This window comes from Patiria miniata, unplaced genomic scaffold (assembly GCF_015706575.1).
Source record: "Patiria miniata isolate m_02_andy unplaced genomic scaffold, ASM1570657v1 HiC_scaffold_5, whole genome shotgun sequence".
NCBI lineage: Eukaryota > Metazoa > Echinodermata > Asteroidea > Valvatida > Asterinidae > Patiria > Patiria miniata.
Window position 1 is genome coordinate 27,308,700 of NW_024037072.1, and position 14,440 is coordinate 27,323,139.

At 38.2% G+C, this 14,440-nt stretch overlaps 1 protein-coding gene across 1 annotated transcript; it reads right to left on the reverse strand.

Moving 5' to 3' along the window:
* Window positions 1-3,101: 3,101 nt before the first annotated feature.
* Window positions 3,102-11,718, reverse strand: LOC119741337. The gene is made up of 13 exons (XM_038217088.1): window positions 11,706-11,718; window positions 10,943-11,197; window positions 10,559-10,657; window positions 9,778-10,035; window positions 8,995-9,249; window positions 8,626-8,724; window positions 7,844-8,101; window positions 6,916-7,170; window positions 6,546-6,644; window positions 5,921-6,019; window positions 4,523-4,777; window positions 4,152-4,250; window positions 3,102-3,295 (listed from the first exon to the last, which is right to left on the reverse strand). The coding sequence occupies exons 1-13, from the start codon at window positions 11,716-11,718 to the stop codon at window positions 3,102-3,104; spliced, it is 2,238 nt and encodes a 745-aa protein (XP_038073016.1).
* Between the last annotated feature and the right edge of the window lie 2,722 nt (window positions 11,719-14,440).

The window sequence follows — 14,440 nt, forward strand, 5'->3', positions numbered from 1 at the left end:
TACGCAATTAAGCAAATGCTTCAATTTTATGGGAAAAGGGGATTCACAATTCTTTTGTTTAAATGTGATACAACAGCCACAAACACAAACCAGCTTTTGTTTATCTTTGTTTACTCCCCCCAAAAAACAGCAACAACAACAATAACAACAACAACAAACAATAACTGAACAACAACAAAAACATTTTGATCACTAAACCTTTAATATAGTAGGACGCATCAATAAACGTTTGCATCCTACCTGTGACATTGAATACGAAGCTCTCTGATGTAATGCATTCACCATTATTAATCACTGTACAGGTGACTGTTTGAGATCCAACTCCAAACACACCTCCTGTAAGACCGACAGCAGCATCTCCTGATGAGTCTGTACATGTGATGGGTTGATCATCAGAGTTGGAAGCAGTGACTGCTGGCCAAGGCACTGTAGCATTTGACTGGAATTCATTGATAAACTGTTCACCAATACTTGGCAGAGTCAGAGACGGTGATACTGTACGGATGATATTAAGAATAATGTTACTTGTCTTTTCAAATTCAATCCATGTGTTTAATGTAATCAGCACGTATTGCTAAAAGACAGTGTCAAGTGGTTGTTGATGCTGGAGTTACTTACTTGTAACACTGAATGTGAGTATTGCAGTCTCCAAACTCCCATCTGAGAATCGAGCAATACAGATGACAGAATGAGTTCCAACTGCAAAGATTCCTCCAGTAACGTTCACATCCATTCCATCTTTAGAATCTTGACAAGTTACGCCAATCACAGTTGCAGTTTCTTTATCGATGGCAGTAACTTCATTCCAAGTCACTGATACAGGTGCTTGACCAGCAGTGATACACTGAGTATTGATGGTTGGAACTTGAATATAGGATGCTATAAAACATAAACATTATCGAAATAGATACAGACAGAGTTTGTATTTTAGGGACAAAGGCGAGGGCAGGGATTATTATTGTGTCAATGGTATCGTTATATACATAGACAACAATTGTGGATAAGTACAAGACATACCGGTATAATGTCTACTAAAAAAAAAGGAGGATATTTTGTCAATTACGTTTAAAAACACTACTATTACAAAACCTTTCACATGTATGTCTGAACTGTGCTATTATTATGAATGCTGCAATATCAACCAACATACCAATTTACCGCTGGCATAAACTGTAAACAAGGTTTTTAACATGGGTACAGAAAGTTGGTTTTGGCTCCTGAAGTACTTGGGGGGGGGAATGAAATACTATCGGGCCTAATTCAATCAAAATATACTGCTGGTATATCTCGAATGATTTTCATTATATGACGATATCGCTGTAGTGTGGCATAACTCACGTTGACTGCAGATGTAGTTGTTTTTCGTATTGCATCCATCGTCGCCCCATGCGTTGTTCATGTCAGTCATTTCTCCGCTTAATTCATCGGCATAAATGAAGACACAATCCTGTCCTTGCCCTCCATCTGGTTCAGCTGGAATTCCGTTTGTGTTCCAAAAGAAAACATCCTGAAAGGCAACAAAACATGAAATTATATCTTTCAACTTGGTTTGATATTCTCTATAACTATCCCAATGGATTCATCAGTTTTTAGCCCAATGGTCCTATATAAAATAACTCGATAACGAATATTTTGAGTATTTCACACCGTCTGACTCACGGGTAAATCGTTATCAATGGTACCTTGACAAGTACGCGTACTAATTTCAAAGAAATAATTTTCGAACTGAACAACAAATACTCTAATTTATGTAACTCCGTTACATTATAAGTGAGCAATGGATTATTTTAAGGTGTTATTGCCGTGCTATTTTCGGGTTTCACCTCGACAAATAGATTTGTACGTCCTATAATCCTACAATTTAGTCAGTTTTGAAGACGTCTTACGAAAAAAATTATTTGTTTTCACAAAAATGCGAATATTTGCCATTCGGGAGATACTGAGCATTAGGTAGACATATTTTCTCTTTAATGCTTTAACTATTATTTCTGGAAGGGAAATTTCAGTGTCGAAAGTTCCTTAAAACAAAATACAAAAGTATAATTGAAAGGTTCGGGCATGACATTGGTTTAAATAGGGTGATGGGAGAGTTTTTGTATTGATTTATTTATGCAGAAGTCTATAATTGTCTCCAACAACATGAATAAAACTGCTGCAAACTGTTCACTGGATTAACCTGGAATACAAAATCAACAAACTTAGAGCGGCCTACTATTTCATCCTTAGCAAGGACTTCTTCATAGGCAAAGCAAATGTTGAAACGGCACCTTAGGTGTGTTTTTTGTGCCTCTGAAGAAGTCCTTGTTGAGGATGAAATATTAGGCCGATCAAATGTTTTGAATTGTCTCTAAGGTACCATTCTGGGTTATTATTTCATGTACATCTTATCTACATACGGATCTAGCGAAATACATGATAAGAAACTCACTGTATTAGCTCCATCAATCCAGGTATAAGTGCCTTCTGCACCCCTGTCATTCAGTCCCAGCCAGTAATAGTTGCCTTCAACAAGGTTTGCTGATAGTAACATAATAATGAAACATTAATAGGATCGGCAGTGGTCATTCGGTCCCAGGCAGTTCTCAATACGTTCAACAAGGTTTGCTAACCATTAAAATAACTTGGCTCGGGAGAGTTTAAGGGTAATCATGGTCAGTGCATCGCAGTCAGTGTTCCTTCAACAAAGTTTGCTCGCACTTACAAAGCCATACAGCCCGACCCCGGCAAATACTCAGAGAATTCCCTTCAACAAAATATCTCCCTCATTTTGATTTTTGATGTACAGATTGAGGCTCGTCTGTTGTGATTAGTAATAGGGAAACATGCAGAGCCCCTAAAGGGAAACGTCCAACAATATCATAACATTGTGCGTACGACATATAAATTATGCGCACGAGGATGTAAATTTATTTTGGGCATGTCCCTTTGGCTCCGAAGAAACATGTGTGGACAATGGAACTTAAATTATGGAATTGTTACCCGAACAATTAGGCCATGCGACATTACACATTTTTGGTTTTATTTTGTGAGGGAAATATTATTGAACCTAATGCAACAAGCCGGCTGTCAGCTATTAAGTCAGTGTTTGCGATATGGCGACATTATAGAAGATAGATGTACTCACCATAGATGTAATGCTGCTGTTGTTGGGTATGAAGGCTGGCAAGATGTCCTCCATCAGCAACGCATGCAGCTTCAGCCTGAGCCCACGTCATCCTGTCTCCTTGTGAGGGAAAATAGACAATTTTGTAGCACATGGTCCCAACACGGTGCCAGCCGTTTGTGCAGGAATTGCCTGAAATAAAAAAGGGAATAAATAACTAAATGTCAAGCATCCACATATATCGGAGAAAGGACTGAAGGCAACATTCTAATCTACATACAGTGAATTGGTTATTATTTTTATCCAAACAAGAAATTCAGAATAATGATAGTATGAATTAATAATAACGACTATTTCCTGGCAATAGCACATGTTGTTATCTAAAACCCAGCAATATACCTAAAGCGTTTGTATATGAGAGAGTACCATGATTGATGTTAAATGTAACCATGTTATTGTAGCATAGGCCCTGTGTACACTTATTCATTTCCATTAAAAGTTGCACACACGTATTGTTAATCCCTACCTGAATATGTTTCAGCTTTTTAACACCCTGTTTCGAAAAATCTTCTTTTTTCATCCACTGAAATTGACTGCATATTTTGTACTGACCAGTGGCGTATCCGGGGGGGGGGTGGGGGCAGGGACACCTCAGTAAGTATTTCAATCAATAGTTAGAGATTTCTGACATCAACCCCCAAAAAAGAAAACAGCTCAAAAACCATTACAATGCGTCGTAAAAATCGACATAGGCCTTTATTTTTTCAGTATGCATAATAATGGTGAGTTTTGAAGAGCGTCCCTATTAGGAAGGTCCCAGCCCCAGCTCCCCCCCCCCCCCCCGGCTTTTTGATTTTACGGAGGCCAAGTGTCCTGAGAAGAAAAAAAAACATTTCAGCGCGGATGTGCGGTTAACCCCTCCCCCCCCCCCCACATCAAAAGCAGGATACGCTACTAGTGCTAAGACAAATTCATAAGGTGTTTCCAATAGGACTTGAACCCCAAATCCCAAGCTAGGGTTTCCTAGAGAGCAAGAAGTGTGACTCACGTGATGCTGAGCACGTGTCTCCAGTCCAACTTTGTGTGCAGCCGCATTGGCAACGCTCCAAATCCAATGTTCCTCCATTCAAACACATCAATGAACAAACTGTGGAGGAGAAAATAAGGAACAATAAAAAGATGACGGCAAAAGAACGCTTTCTCAGTTATGTAAACGCTAATGCTCCAAAATCTATTCCAAATTTGAAGGGAAGAGGAAAAAATAATCCTTTCATGTGAAGGCGCTAGCACGATCTTGGGCCAAATACAAACCGGTTTTATCTATACCAAAGTAGTATGACAAGGGCATAATACATTCTGATCAGCAGACCACTGATATGTTGAGACACATTAATACATAAACAAACTTTTGCATCTTACCTGTGACATTGAATGCGAAGCTCCCTGATGTAATACATCCGCCATCATTAATCACTGTGCAGTTGATCGTGTGAGATCCAACTCTAAACACACCTCCTGTAAGACCGACTGCAGCATCTCCTGATGAGTTTGTACATGTGATGGGTCGATCATCAGAGTTGGTTGCAGTGACTGCTGGCCAAGTCACTGTAGAGTTTAACTGGACGTCATTGGTGAAATGTTCACCAACAGTTGGCAGGGTTAGAGATGGTGATACTGTAAAAAATAATATCAAAAGTGTTAATTAGGCCTATATATAAGGCCTCATAATAATTATATAAAGAGCATCCACGGAAACAGGAAAAGTTACAATCATCTCCTTTTTTTGGAAGTAACCTTCAAGTCAGAAGAAAGGAAATATTTCTCAACTTGTATGCAGTGGAGAAAGAAATGGCAGATTGTCCATTTATGTGATTGCCCATAAATACTCCTCAACATTTTTTATTTAAAAAAAAATGCTATATAAATTAGCTATTGCCGATATTTACACCACAAAGGTTATGGAGAGTCATGCGAAGTAGGACCAAAATGAAGCTGCATTTAACACACATGCAATCGGCACGTTTTTCTTTCACGTCACGCTGGAAGCATTCATGTAGCAATGAGTACATGTATATTGTTAGACCACAGCGGGTATAAGCCAAGGCCATGATGACGACCAAAAAAAACGGTTTGGGCTACAATGATGTCATCAACAGCTTCAAACTAAATTTGACACGCACAAAGAAACGGTAATGCAAAAAAAAAACATTTCAAACAATCTTCAAGCATCTGCAAGCTATTTTTATGTGTTATTTTTATATAAAGAGCATCGGTGGGGTTTTTTTTTCGAAACCCCCCCCCCCCCGCCTTGCGTCCTGATTTTATGACATTATTTGTAGCAGTTTTCCATACTTAGTTAAAGCAGAATCTGAGAAAAGTGAAGGGATTTTACGTTATTTTGCATCACACAATGTCAGCCCATGTCAAATTGGCTGACACTGTATCAAATAATGTTTGTGTAATGCAATGCACGTAATGCAATACACGTAAAAGAACCCAGTAACACTTTTCGCTAAGATGGGGTTTGCCCTGGTGTGTCGTGCCTCCTGTTAAAACTCCCATGCGGAGTACTTTGGAGAAGAACCAACAAAGTACCAACAAAGTACCAAGATAGATATTACATGCACAGATTATGTTACTGATGCTATATACTTACATGTGACATTGAATGTGAATCCTGCAGTATACACACTCCCATCTGAGAATCGAGCAATACAGATGACAGAATGAGATCCAGCTCCAAAGATTCCTCCAGTAACACTCACATTTCTACCATCTCCAGAGTCTTGACAAATTACACCAATGGCAGTAGTAGACGTTTTGTTGCCAGAACTTCATTCCATGTCAGTGACACAGGTGCTTGGCCAGCAGTGATACACTGAGTACTAATGGTTGGCACTAGTACATATGACGCTGCTGAAACACAATGTTATGCAAATAATTTTTTTTTTTTAAATAGTTGCAAAGAGCATTAAACAGATAGCAAGATGCTTTTTTTTTTATTGCTTGGAGGTATTTTAGGCTTCAAAATTCAGGTCCTCAAAAATCGATTGCCTTTATTTCAGTCATATATTGTTTTTTTTAAGATTGCCCGAAACACATGCTTTCCTTACTGTTGGGCCTTTTTTATTCAGGCGAATTTGCACTATAAACTCGCCGGTTTATTGTATTTTCAGGTTTTTATATAACACTTTTTTTCGAAATAGTTAATTTTGTCCTTCCTCCATTGAGATTGTTATAAGCACTGCATACTTGGTAATACCAAAGAAAATAACAGACAAATTCATAAGGCTGCTTCAATGAGACTTGAACCCCAAACCCCGACTTCACAAAATGTAGCAGCACGAGTTGCATGTAACATGTATGTTGGCAATGAAGGGGAAAAAACAGAATTGCAGTCAATCATGGAAGGGTGTCCTAGAGAGCAAGAAGTGTGACTCACGTGATGATGAGCACGTGTCTCCAGTCCAACTTTGTGTGCAGCCGCATTGGCAACGTTCCAAATCCAATGTCCCTCCATTCAAACACATCAAGGAACAAACTGGTGGAGGAGAAAATAAAGCACAATAACAAGAAGACGGCAAAAAACAACGCTTTCTCAGTTAAAAGGCCAATGCTCCAAAGTCAATTCCAAATTTGAAGGGAAGAGGAAACAATAATCCTTTCATAGGAAGTCGCTAGCACGATCATGGGCCAAATACAAACCGTTTTATCTATACCAAAGTAGTATGAAAAGGGCATAATACATTCTGATCAGCAGACCACTGACATGTTGAGACACATTAATACATAGACAAACTGTTGCATCCTACCTGTGACATTGAATGTGAAGTTCTCTGATGTAATACATCCGCCATCATTAATCACTGTGCAGTTGATCGTATGAGATCCAACTCTAAACACACCTCCTGTAAGACCGACTGCAGCATCTCCTGATGAGTCTGTACATGTGATGGGTTGATCATCAGAGTTGGTTGCAGTGACTGCTGGCCAAGTCACTGTAGAATTTAACTGGACTTCATTGGTGAACTGTTCACCAACAGTTGGCAGCGTTAGAGATGGTGATACTGTAAAAAATAATATCAAAAGTGTTACATAGGAGGGCCTAATAACACTTATATAAAGAGCATCCACGGAAACAGGAAAAGTTACAATCATCTCCTTTTTTTGGAAGTAACTTTCAAGTCAGAAGAAAGGAAATATTTCTCAAATTGTATGCAGTGGAGAAAGAAATGGCAGATTATTCATTTATGTGATTGCCCATAAATGCTCCTCAACATCTTTTATAAAAAAAAAGCTATATAAAATAGCTATTGTCGGTAGTTACACCACAAAGGCCATGCGAAGCAGGACCAATATGAAGTTGCATTCAACTCACAGTTTTATCAATGCGATCGGTAAGTTTTTCTTTAACTTTATATCGTCACGCTGGAAGCATGCATGCAGCAATGAGTATTGTTACACCGCGGTGGGTATTATTCAAGGACATAATGAGGAAAAACCGGTTTGGGCTACAATGATGTCATCAACAGCCTTCAAACTGAATTTGACAAACAAAAAAACGGTTATGCAAAAATCATTTGAAACAATCTTCAAGCATCTGCAAGCTATTTTTTATGTGCTATTTTTATATAAAGAGCATCGGTGTCTTTTTCTTTGGAGAAGAACCAACCAAGTACCAACAAAGTACCAAGATAGATGTTACATGCACAGATTATGTTACTGATGCTATATACTTACATGTGACATTGAATGTGAATCCTGCAGTATCCACACTCCCATCTGAGAATTGAGCAATACAGATGACAGAATGAGATCCAACTCCAAAGATTCCTCCATTAACACTCACATTTCTACCATCTCCAGAGTCTTGACAAATTACACCAATGGCAGTAGTAGACGTTGTGTTGCCAGTAACTTCATTCCATGTCAGTGACACGGGTGCTTGGCCAGCAGTGATACACTGAGTACTAATGGTTGGCACTAGTACATATGACACTGCGGAAACACAATGTTATGCAAATAATATATTTTTTGTTTAATAGTTGGAAAGAGCATTAAACAGATAGCAAGATGCTTTTTGTTATTGCTTGGAGGTATTTTAGGCTTCAAAAGTCAGGTCCTCAAAAATCGATTGCCTTTATTTCAGTCATAAATTGTTTTTTTTTAAGATTGCCTGAAACACATGCTTTCCTTACTATTGGGCCTTTTTTCAGGCGAATTTGCACTATAAACCTGCCGGTTTATTGTATTTTCAGGTTTTTATATAACACTTTTTTCGAAATAGTTAATTTTGTCTTTCCTCCATTGAGATTGTTACAAGCACTGCATACTTGGTAATACCAAAGAAAATAACAGACAAATTCATAAGGTTGCTTCAATGAGACTTGAACCCAAAACCCCGACCTCACAAAATGTAGCACCAAGAGTTGCATGTAACATGTATGTTGGCAATGAAGGGAAAAAACAGAATTGCAGTCAATCACGGAAGGGTGTCCTAGAGAGCAAGAAGTGTGACTCACGTGATGATGAGCACGTGTCTCCAGTCCAACTTTGTGTGCAGCCGCATTGGCAACGCTTCAAATCCAATGTTCCTCCATTCAAACACATCAATGAACAAACTGTGGAGGAGAAAATAAGGAACAATAAAAAGAAGACGGCAAAAAGAACGCTTTCTCAGTTAAAAGGCCAATGCTTTAAAAGTCAGTTCCAAATTTGAAGGGAAGAGGAAAAAATAATCCGCTCATGTGAAGTCGCTAGCACGATCATGGGCCAAATACAAACCGATTTATCTATACCAAAGTAGTATGACAAGGGCATAATACATTCTGATCAGCAGACCTCTGATATGTTGAGACACATTAATACATAAACAAACTTTTGCATCTTACCTGTGACATTGAATGTGAAGTTCTCTGATGTAATACATCCGCCATCATTAAGCACTGTGCAGTTGATCGTATGAGATCCAACTCCAAACACACCTCCTGTTAGACTGACTGCAGCATCTCCTGATGAGTCTGTACATGTGATGGGTTGATCATCAGAGTTGGTTGCAGTGACTGCTGGCCAAGTCACTGTAGAATTTAACTGGACTTCATTGGTGAACTGTTCACCAACAGTTGGCAGCGTTAGAGACGGTGATACTGTAAAAAAAAAAATAATATCAAAAGTGTTAAATAGGAGGGCCTAATAATACTTATATAAAGAGCATCCACGGAAACAGGAAAAGTTACAATCCTCTCCTTTTTTTTAGAAGTAACTTCAAGTCAGAAAGAAATGAAATATTTCTCAAATTGTATGCAATGGAGAAATGCGATCAATGCGATCGGTAAGTTTTTCTTTAACTTGATATCGTCACGCTGGAAGCATGCATGCAGCAAAGAGTATTGTTAGACCGCAGTGGGTATTATTCAAGGACGTAATGAGGAAATACCGGTTTGGGCTACAATGATGTCATCAACAGCCTTCAAACTGAATTTGACAAACAAAAAAACGGTTATGCAAAAATCATTTGAAACAATCTTCAAGCATCTGCAAGCTATTTTTTATGTGCTATTTTTATATAAAGAGCATCGGTGTCTTTTTCTTTGGAGAAGAACCAACCAAGTACCAACAAAGTACCAAGATAGATGTTACATGCACAGATTATGTTACTGATGCTATATACTTACATGTGACATTGAATGTGAATCCTGCAGTATCCACACTCCCATCTGAGAATTGAGCAATACAGATGACAGAATGAGATCCAACTCCAAAGATTCCTCCAGTAACACTCACATTTCTACCATCTCCAGAGTCTTGACAAATTACACCAATGGCAGTAGTAGACGTTTTGTTACCAGTAACTTCATTCCATGTCAGTGACACAGGTGCTTGGCCAGCAGTGATACACTGAGTACTAATGGTTGGCACTAGTACATATGACACTGCGGAAACACAATGTTATGCAAATATTTTTTTTTTTAATAGTTGGAAAGAGCATTAAACAGATAGCAAGATGCTTTTTGTTATTGCTTGGAGGTATTTTAGGCTTCAAAAGTCAGGTCCTCAAAAATCGATTGCCTTTATTTCAGTCATATATTGGTTTTTTTTAAAGATTGCCTGAAACACATGCTTTCCTTACTGTTTGGCCTTTTTTCAGGCGAATTTACACTATAAACCTGCCGGTTTATTGTATTTTCAGGTTTTTATATAACACTTTTTTTCGAAAAAGTTAATTTTGTCTTTCCTCCATTGAGAATGTTATAAGCACTGCATACTTGGTAATACCAAAGAAAATAACAGACAAATTCATAAGGTTGCTTCAATGAGACTTGAACCCCAAACCCCGACCTCACAAAATGTAGCACCAAGAGTTGCATGTAACATGTATGTTGGCAATGAAGGGAAAAAAACAGAATTGCAGTCAATCATGGAAGGGTGTCCTAGAGAGCAAGAAGTGTGACTCACGTGATGATGAGCACGTGTCTCCAGTCCAACTTTGTGTGCAGCCGCATTGGCAACGCTCCAAATCCAATGTTCCTCCATTCAAACACATCAATGAACAAACTGTGGAGGAGAAAATAAGGAACAATAAAAAGAAGACGGCAAAAGAACGCTTTCTCAGTTATGTAAACGCTAATGCTCCAAAGTCAATTTCAAATTGGAAGGGAAGAGGAAAAAATAATCCTTTCATGTGAAGGCGCTAGCACGATCATGGGGCAAATGCAACCGGTTTTATCTTTAGAGCAAAGAATATACCACAGTAGTATGACAAGGGCATAATACATTCTGATCAGCAGACCTCTGATATGTAGAGACACATTAGAACATAAACAAACTTTTGCATCCTACCTGTGACATTGAATGTGAAGCTCCCTGATGTAATACATCCGCCATCATTAATCACTGTGCAGTTGATCGTGTGAGATCCAACTCCAAACACACCTCCTGTAAGACCGACTGCAGCATCTCCTGATGAGAATGTACATGTGATGGGTTGATCGTCAGAGTTGGTTGCAGTGACTGCTGGCCAAGTCACTGTAGAATTTAACTGGACTTCATTGGTGAACTGTTCACCAACAGATGGCAGCGTTAGAGACGGTGATACTGTAAAAAAAAAATAATATCAAAAGTGTTAAATAGGAGGGCCTAATAATACTTATATAAAGAGCATCCACGGAAACAGGAAAAGTTACAATCCTCTCCTTTTTTTTAGAAGTAACTTCAAGTCAGAAAGAAATGAAATATTTCTCAAATTGTATGCAGTGTAGAAATGCGATCAATGCGATCGGTAAGTTTTTCTTTAACTTTATATCGTCACGCTGGAAGCATGCATGCAGCAATGAGTATTGTTAGACCGCAGTGGGTATTATTCAAGGACATAATGAGGAAAAACCGGTTTGGGCTACAATGATGTCATCAACAGCCTTCAAACTGAATTTGACAAACAAAAAAACGGTTATGCAAGAACCATTTGAAACAATCTTCAAGCATCTGTGCTATTTTTATATAAAGAGCATCGGTGTTTTTTTGCTTTGGAGAAGAACCAACCAAGTACCAACAAAGTACCAAGATAGATGTTACATGCACAGATTATGTTACTATTGCTATATACTTACATGTGACATTGAATGTGAATCCTGCAGTATCCAAACTCCCATCTGAGAATTGAGCAATACAGATGACAGAATGAGATCCAACTCCAAAGATTCCTCCAGTAACACTCACATTTCTACCATCTCCAGAGTCTTGACAAATTACACCAATGGCAGTAGTAGACGTTTTGTTGCCAGTAACTTCATTCCATGTCAGTGACACAGGTGCTTGGCCAGCATTGATACACTGAGTACTAATGGTTGGCACTAGTACATATGACGCTGCGGAAACACAATGTTATGCAAATAATATATTTTTTTAAAATACTTGGAAAGAGCATTAAACAGATAGTAACATGCTTCTTTTTATTGTTTGGAGGTATTTTAGGCTTCAAAATTCAGGTCTATAAAAAATCAATTGCTTTTATTTCAGTCGTATATTGTTTTTTTAAAGCTTGCCTGAAACACATGCTTTCCTTACTGTTGGGCTTTTTTTGTTCAGGCGAAATTTGCACTTGCTCGTTACGTATTATGCTTGCTGCATTTAAAGGTTCGCTATATGACATGTATACGTTGTACTCACAAGACGTATGTCGTATTAAACTACCCTTAAACAACAAACAACCATACGCAGCTCTATAGAAAGGCTTCCCACTTACACTCACAAATGCCTTCTAAAATAGAATTTAGAAATGCGAATGTAGGGTAACTGTAATTCTTTGAATTAAGTTTGCAATCATTAAAGTCAGTTGTGAACAACTGCAAGAACTCAGTGTTGAAAATTTAAACCACGTTCCTATTTGATGATGTAACCAAACTCTGATAAATTTTAATGATCAAATAGACTTGCAGAGTGTGAATAATTCTGTTGTTCAAGTTTCTAACATTTTTTGGGGGGGGAGGGGGAATGTCGCATTGGCTCTAACGGTCTGCTCCAATTTAACAGAAATCGGCATTCCTAAAGAATCGTGAATTCGTGATTCTTCATTTTGTGACAACAAATAATATATTATTAATATGCATGAGATGTTGTTAATAAACTCACGTTCACTGCAAATGTAGTTCAACTTTGTATTGCACGCTCTGTCACCCCATGCGTTGTTCATGTCAGTCATGTTCCCGCCTCCTTCATTTACATAGAAGGAGACGCAATTCTCTCCTGCCCCTCCGTCTGGTTCAGCTGGCGCTTTGTTTGTATTCCAGAAGAAAACATTCTGGGAAAACAAATTCAACACTATCATCACATTTCGCTGGTTAATGTTTCAGCAAAGGAGTGTCTAAAACCAACAAGCTAGATGTCGATGATGATGCTTGGAAACATGCATAAATTAACATCTTGACTACTTTATAGATCTGTACCGGTATCACTGATTTATGGATCAATCTTTAAGTGTATAAGAGTTAAGCAAACTGCATATGCCTTGCTATCAGTAAAGTATTCACAGGTCAAACTGAGATTCAGGGGATCAAGACTAGGGTGCACAAATCTATGGATCAATGTATGGCACAGCTACACATACACTGGAACTAATTTGGATTGGATTAACTGTTTTCCAAGATGTATGACTGTGTATATTGAAAACAATCCTGTAAAATGCATGTATATTGGGTATATATATTTCTTATTTAACAAGAGATTCAGATATACAGGAAAATGAAATAAAGCAATGCAGGCTTTACTGTTAACATAAATGAACGAAATACAATTTTGTGTCCTCTGAGATAACAAATGACAGTTTCATTTCCTTTTAATCGAGAACTGTCTGAAAGCACTAAAACCAAAGAGTTTTTGTACTTCATTTATCTACGATTTCAACAAGTACATTTTGGCAGACTTTGCAATGGTGATCCGTATCTTTACAAGGGACTTTCTACCACTTTGAGGTGGTTTAACATATATTAGAGCAAACTTGAACAAACATTTATTTCGTGATTTCCTTTTAACCAAGAGGAGTAACTTATGCAATATTTATGTTCAATAAATGTGGGGTTTTTTTTAAATACAGACAATAACTGACCGTATCTGTTCCGTCAATCCAAGTATAATTGCCTTCTTCATCCAGGTCATTCAGTCCCAGCCAGTATTCATTGCCATGAACAAGGTTTCCTAATTATTGTGAAATAAATCACAGGGTCAGCAGGAGAGTAACGATTATCAAGGTATTGAATCCCAGGCAGTGATCATCCAACAAGGTTTTCCAACTTTCACAAAGAAGTTCAACCTAACCCCAGCCATTCAACACTCACTTTACCAACATTGCTTCCTCTTTTTGATATCTGGATGTAAACGTGTGCTCGTTTGTCATAACAAGTATTTGTGAAACACGATTAATGAAATCTGATAATGGTGTTAAGAAACCGTTACCAGGCTAATTATATCACACGACATTAAACATTTTGTTTTGTTTTGTTTTGGGATGAAAATATATTGAACTTAATGGAACAACCAATCCATCAAGCCGGCTGTCCGCCATTGAGTCACACTCAGTCTCGAGTCAAGATGCATGTTATTATGGCAACCAAAAGAGAATACTCGCCATAGATATACTGTTGTTGTTCTTGGGTATGAATGCTGGCAATATGTCCACCTGCTGCAACACATGCAGCTTCAGCCTCGTACCAAGACACCCTGTCTCCTTGTGAGGCTAAAAAGACAATATTGTAGCACATAGTTCCCTCACGGTGCCAGCCAGCTGGGCATGAATTGACTGAGGGGGAAAAAAGAGAAATATTTGTCGTTCACTATTCGTCTTTA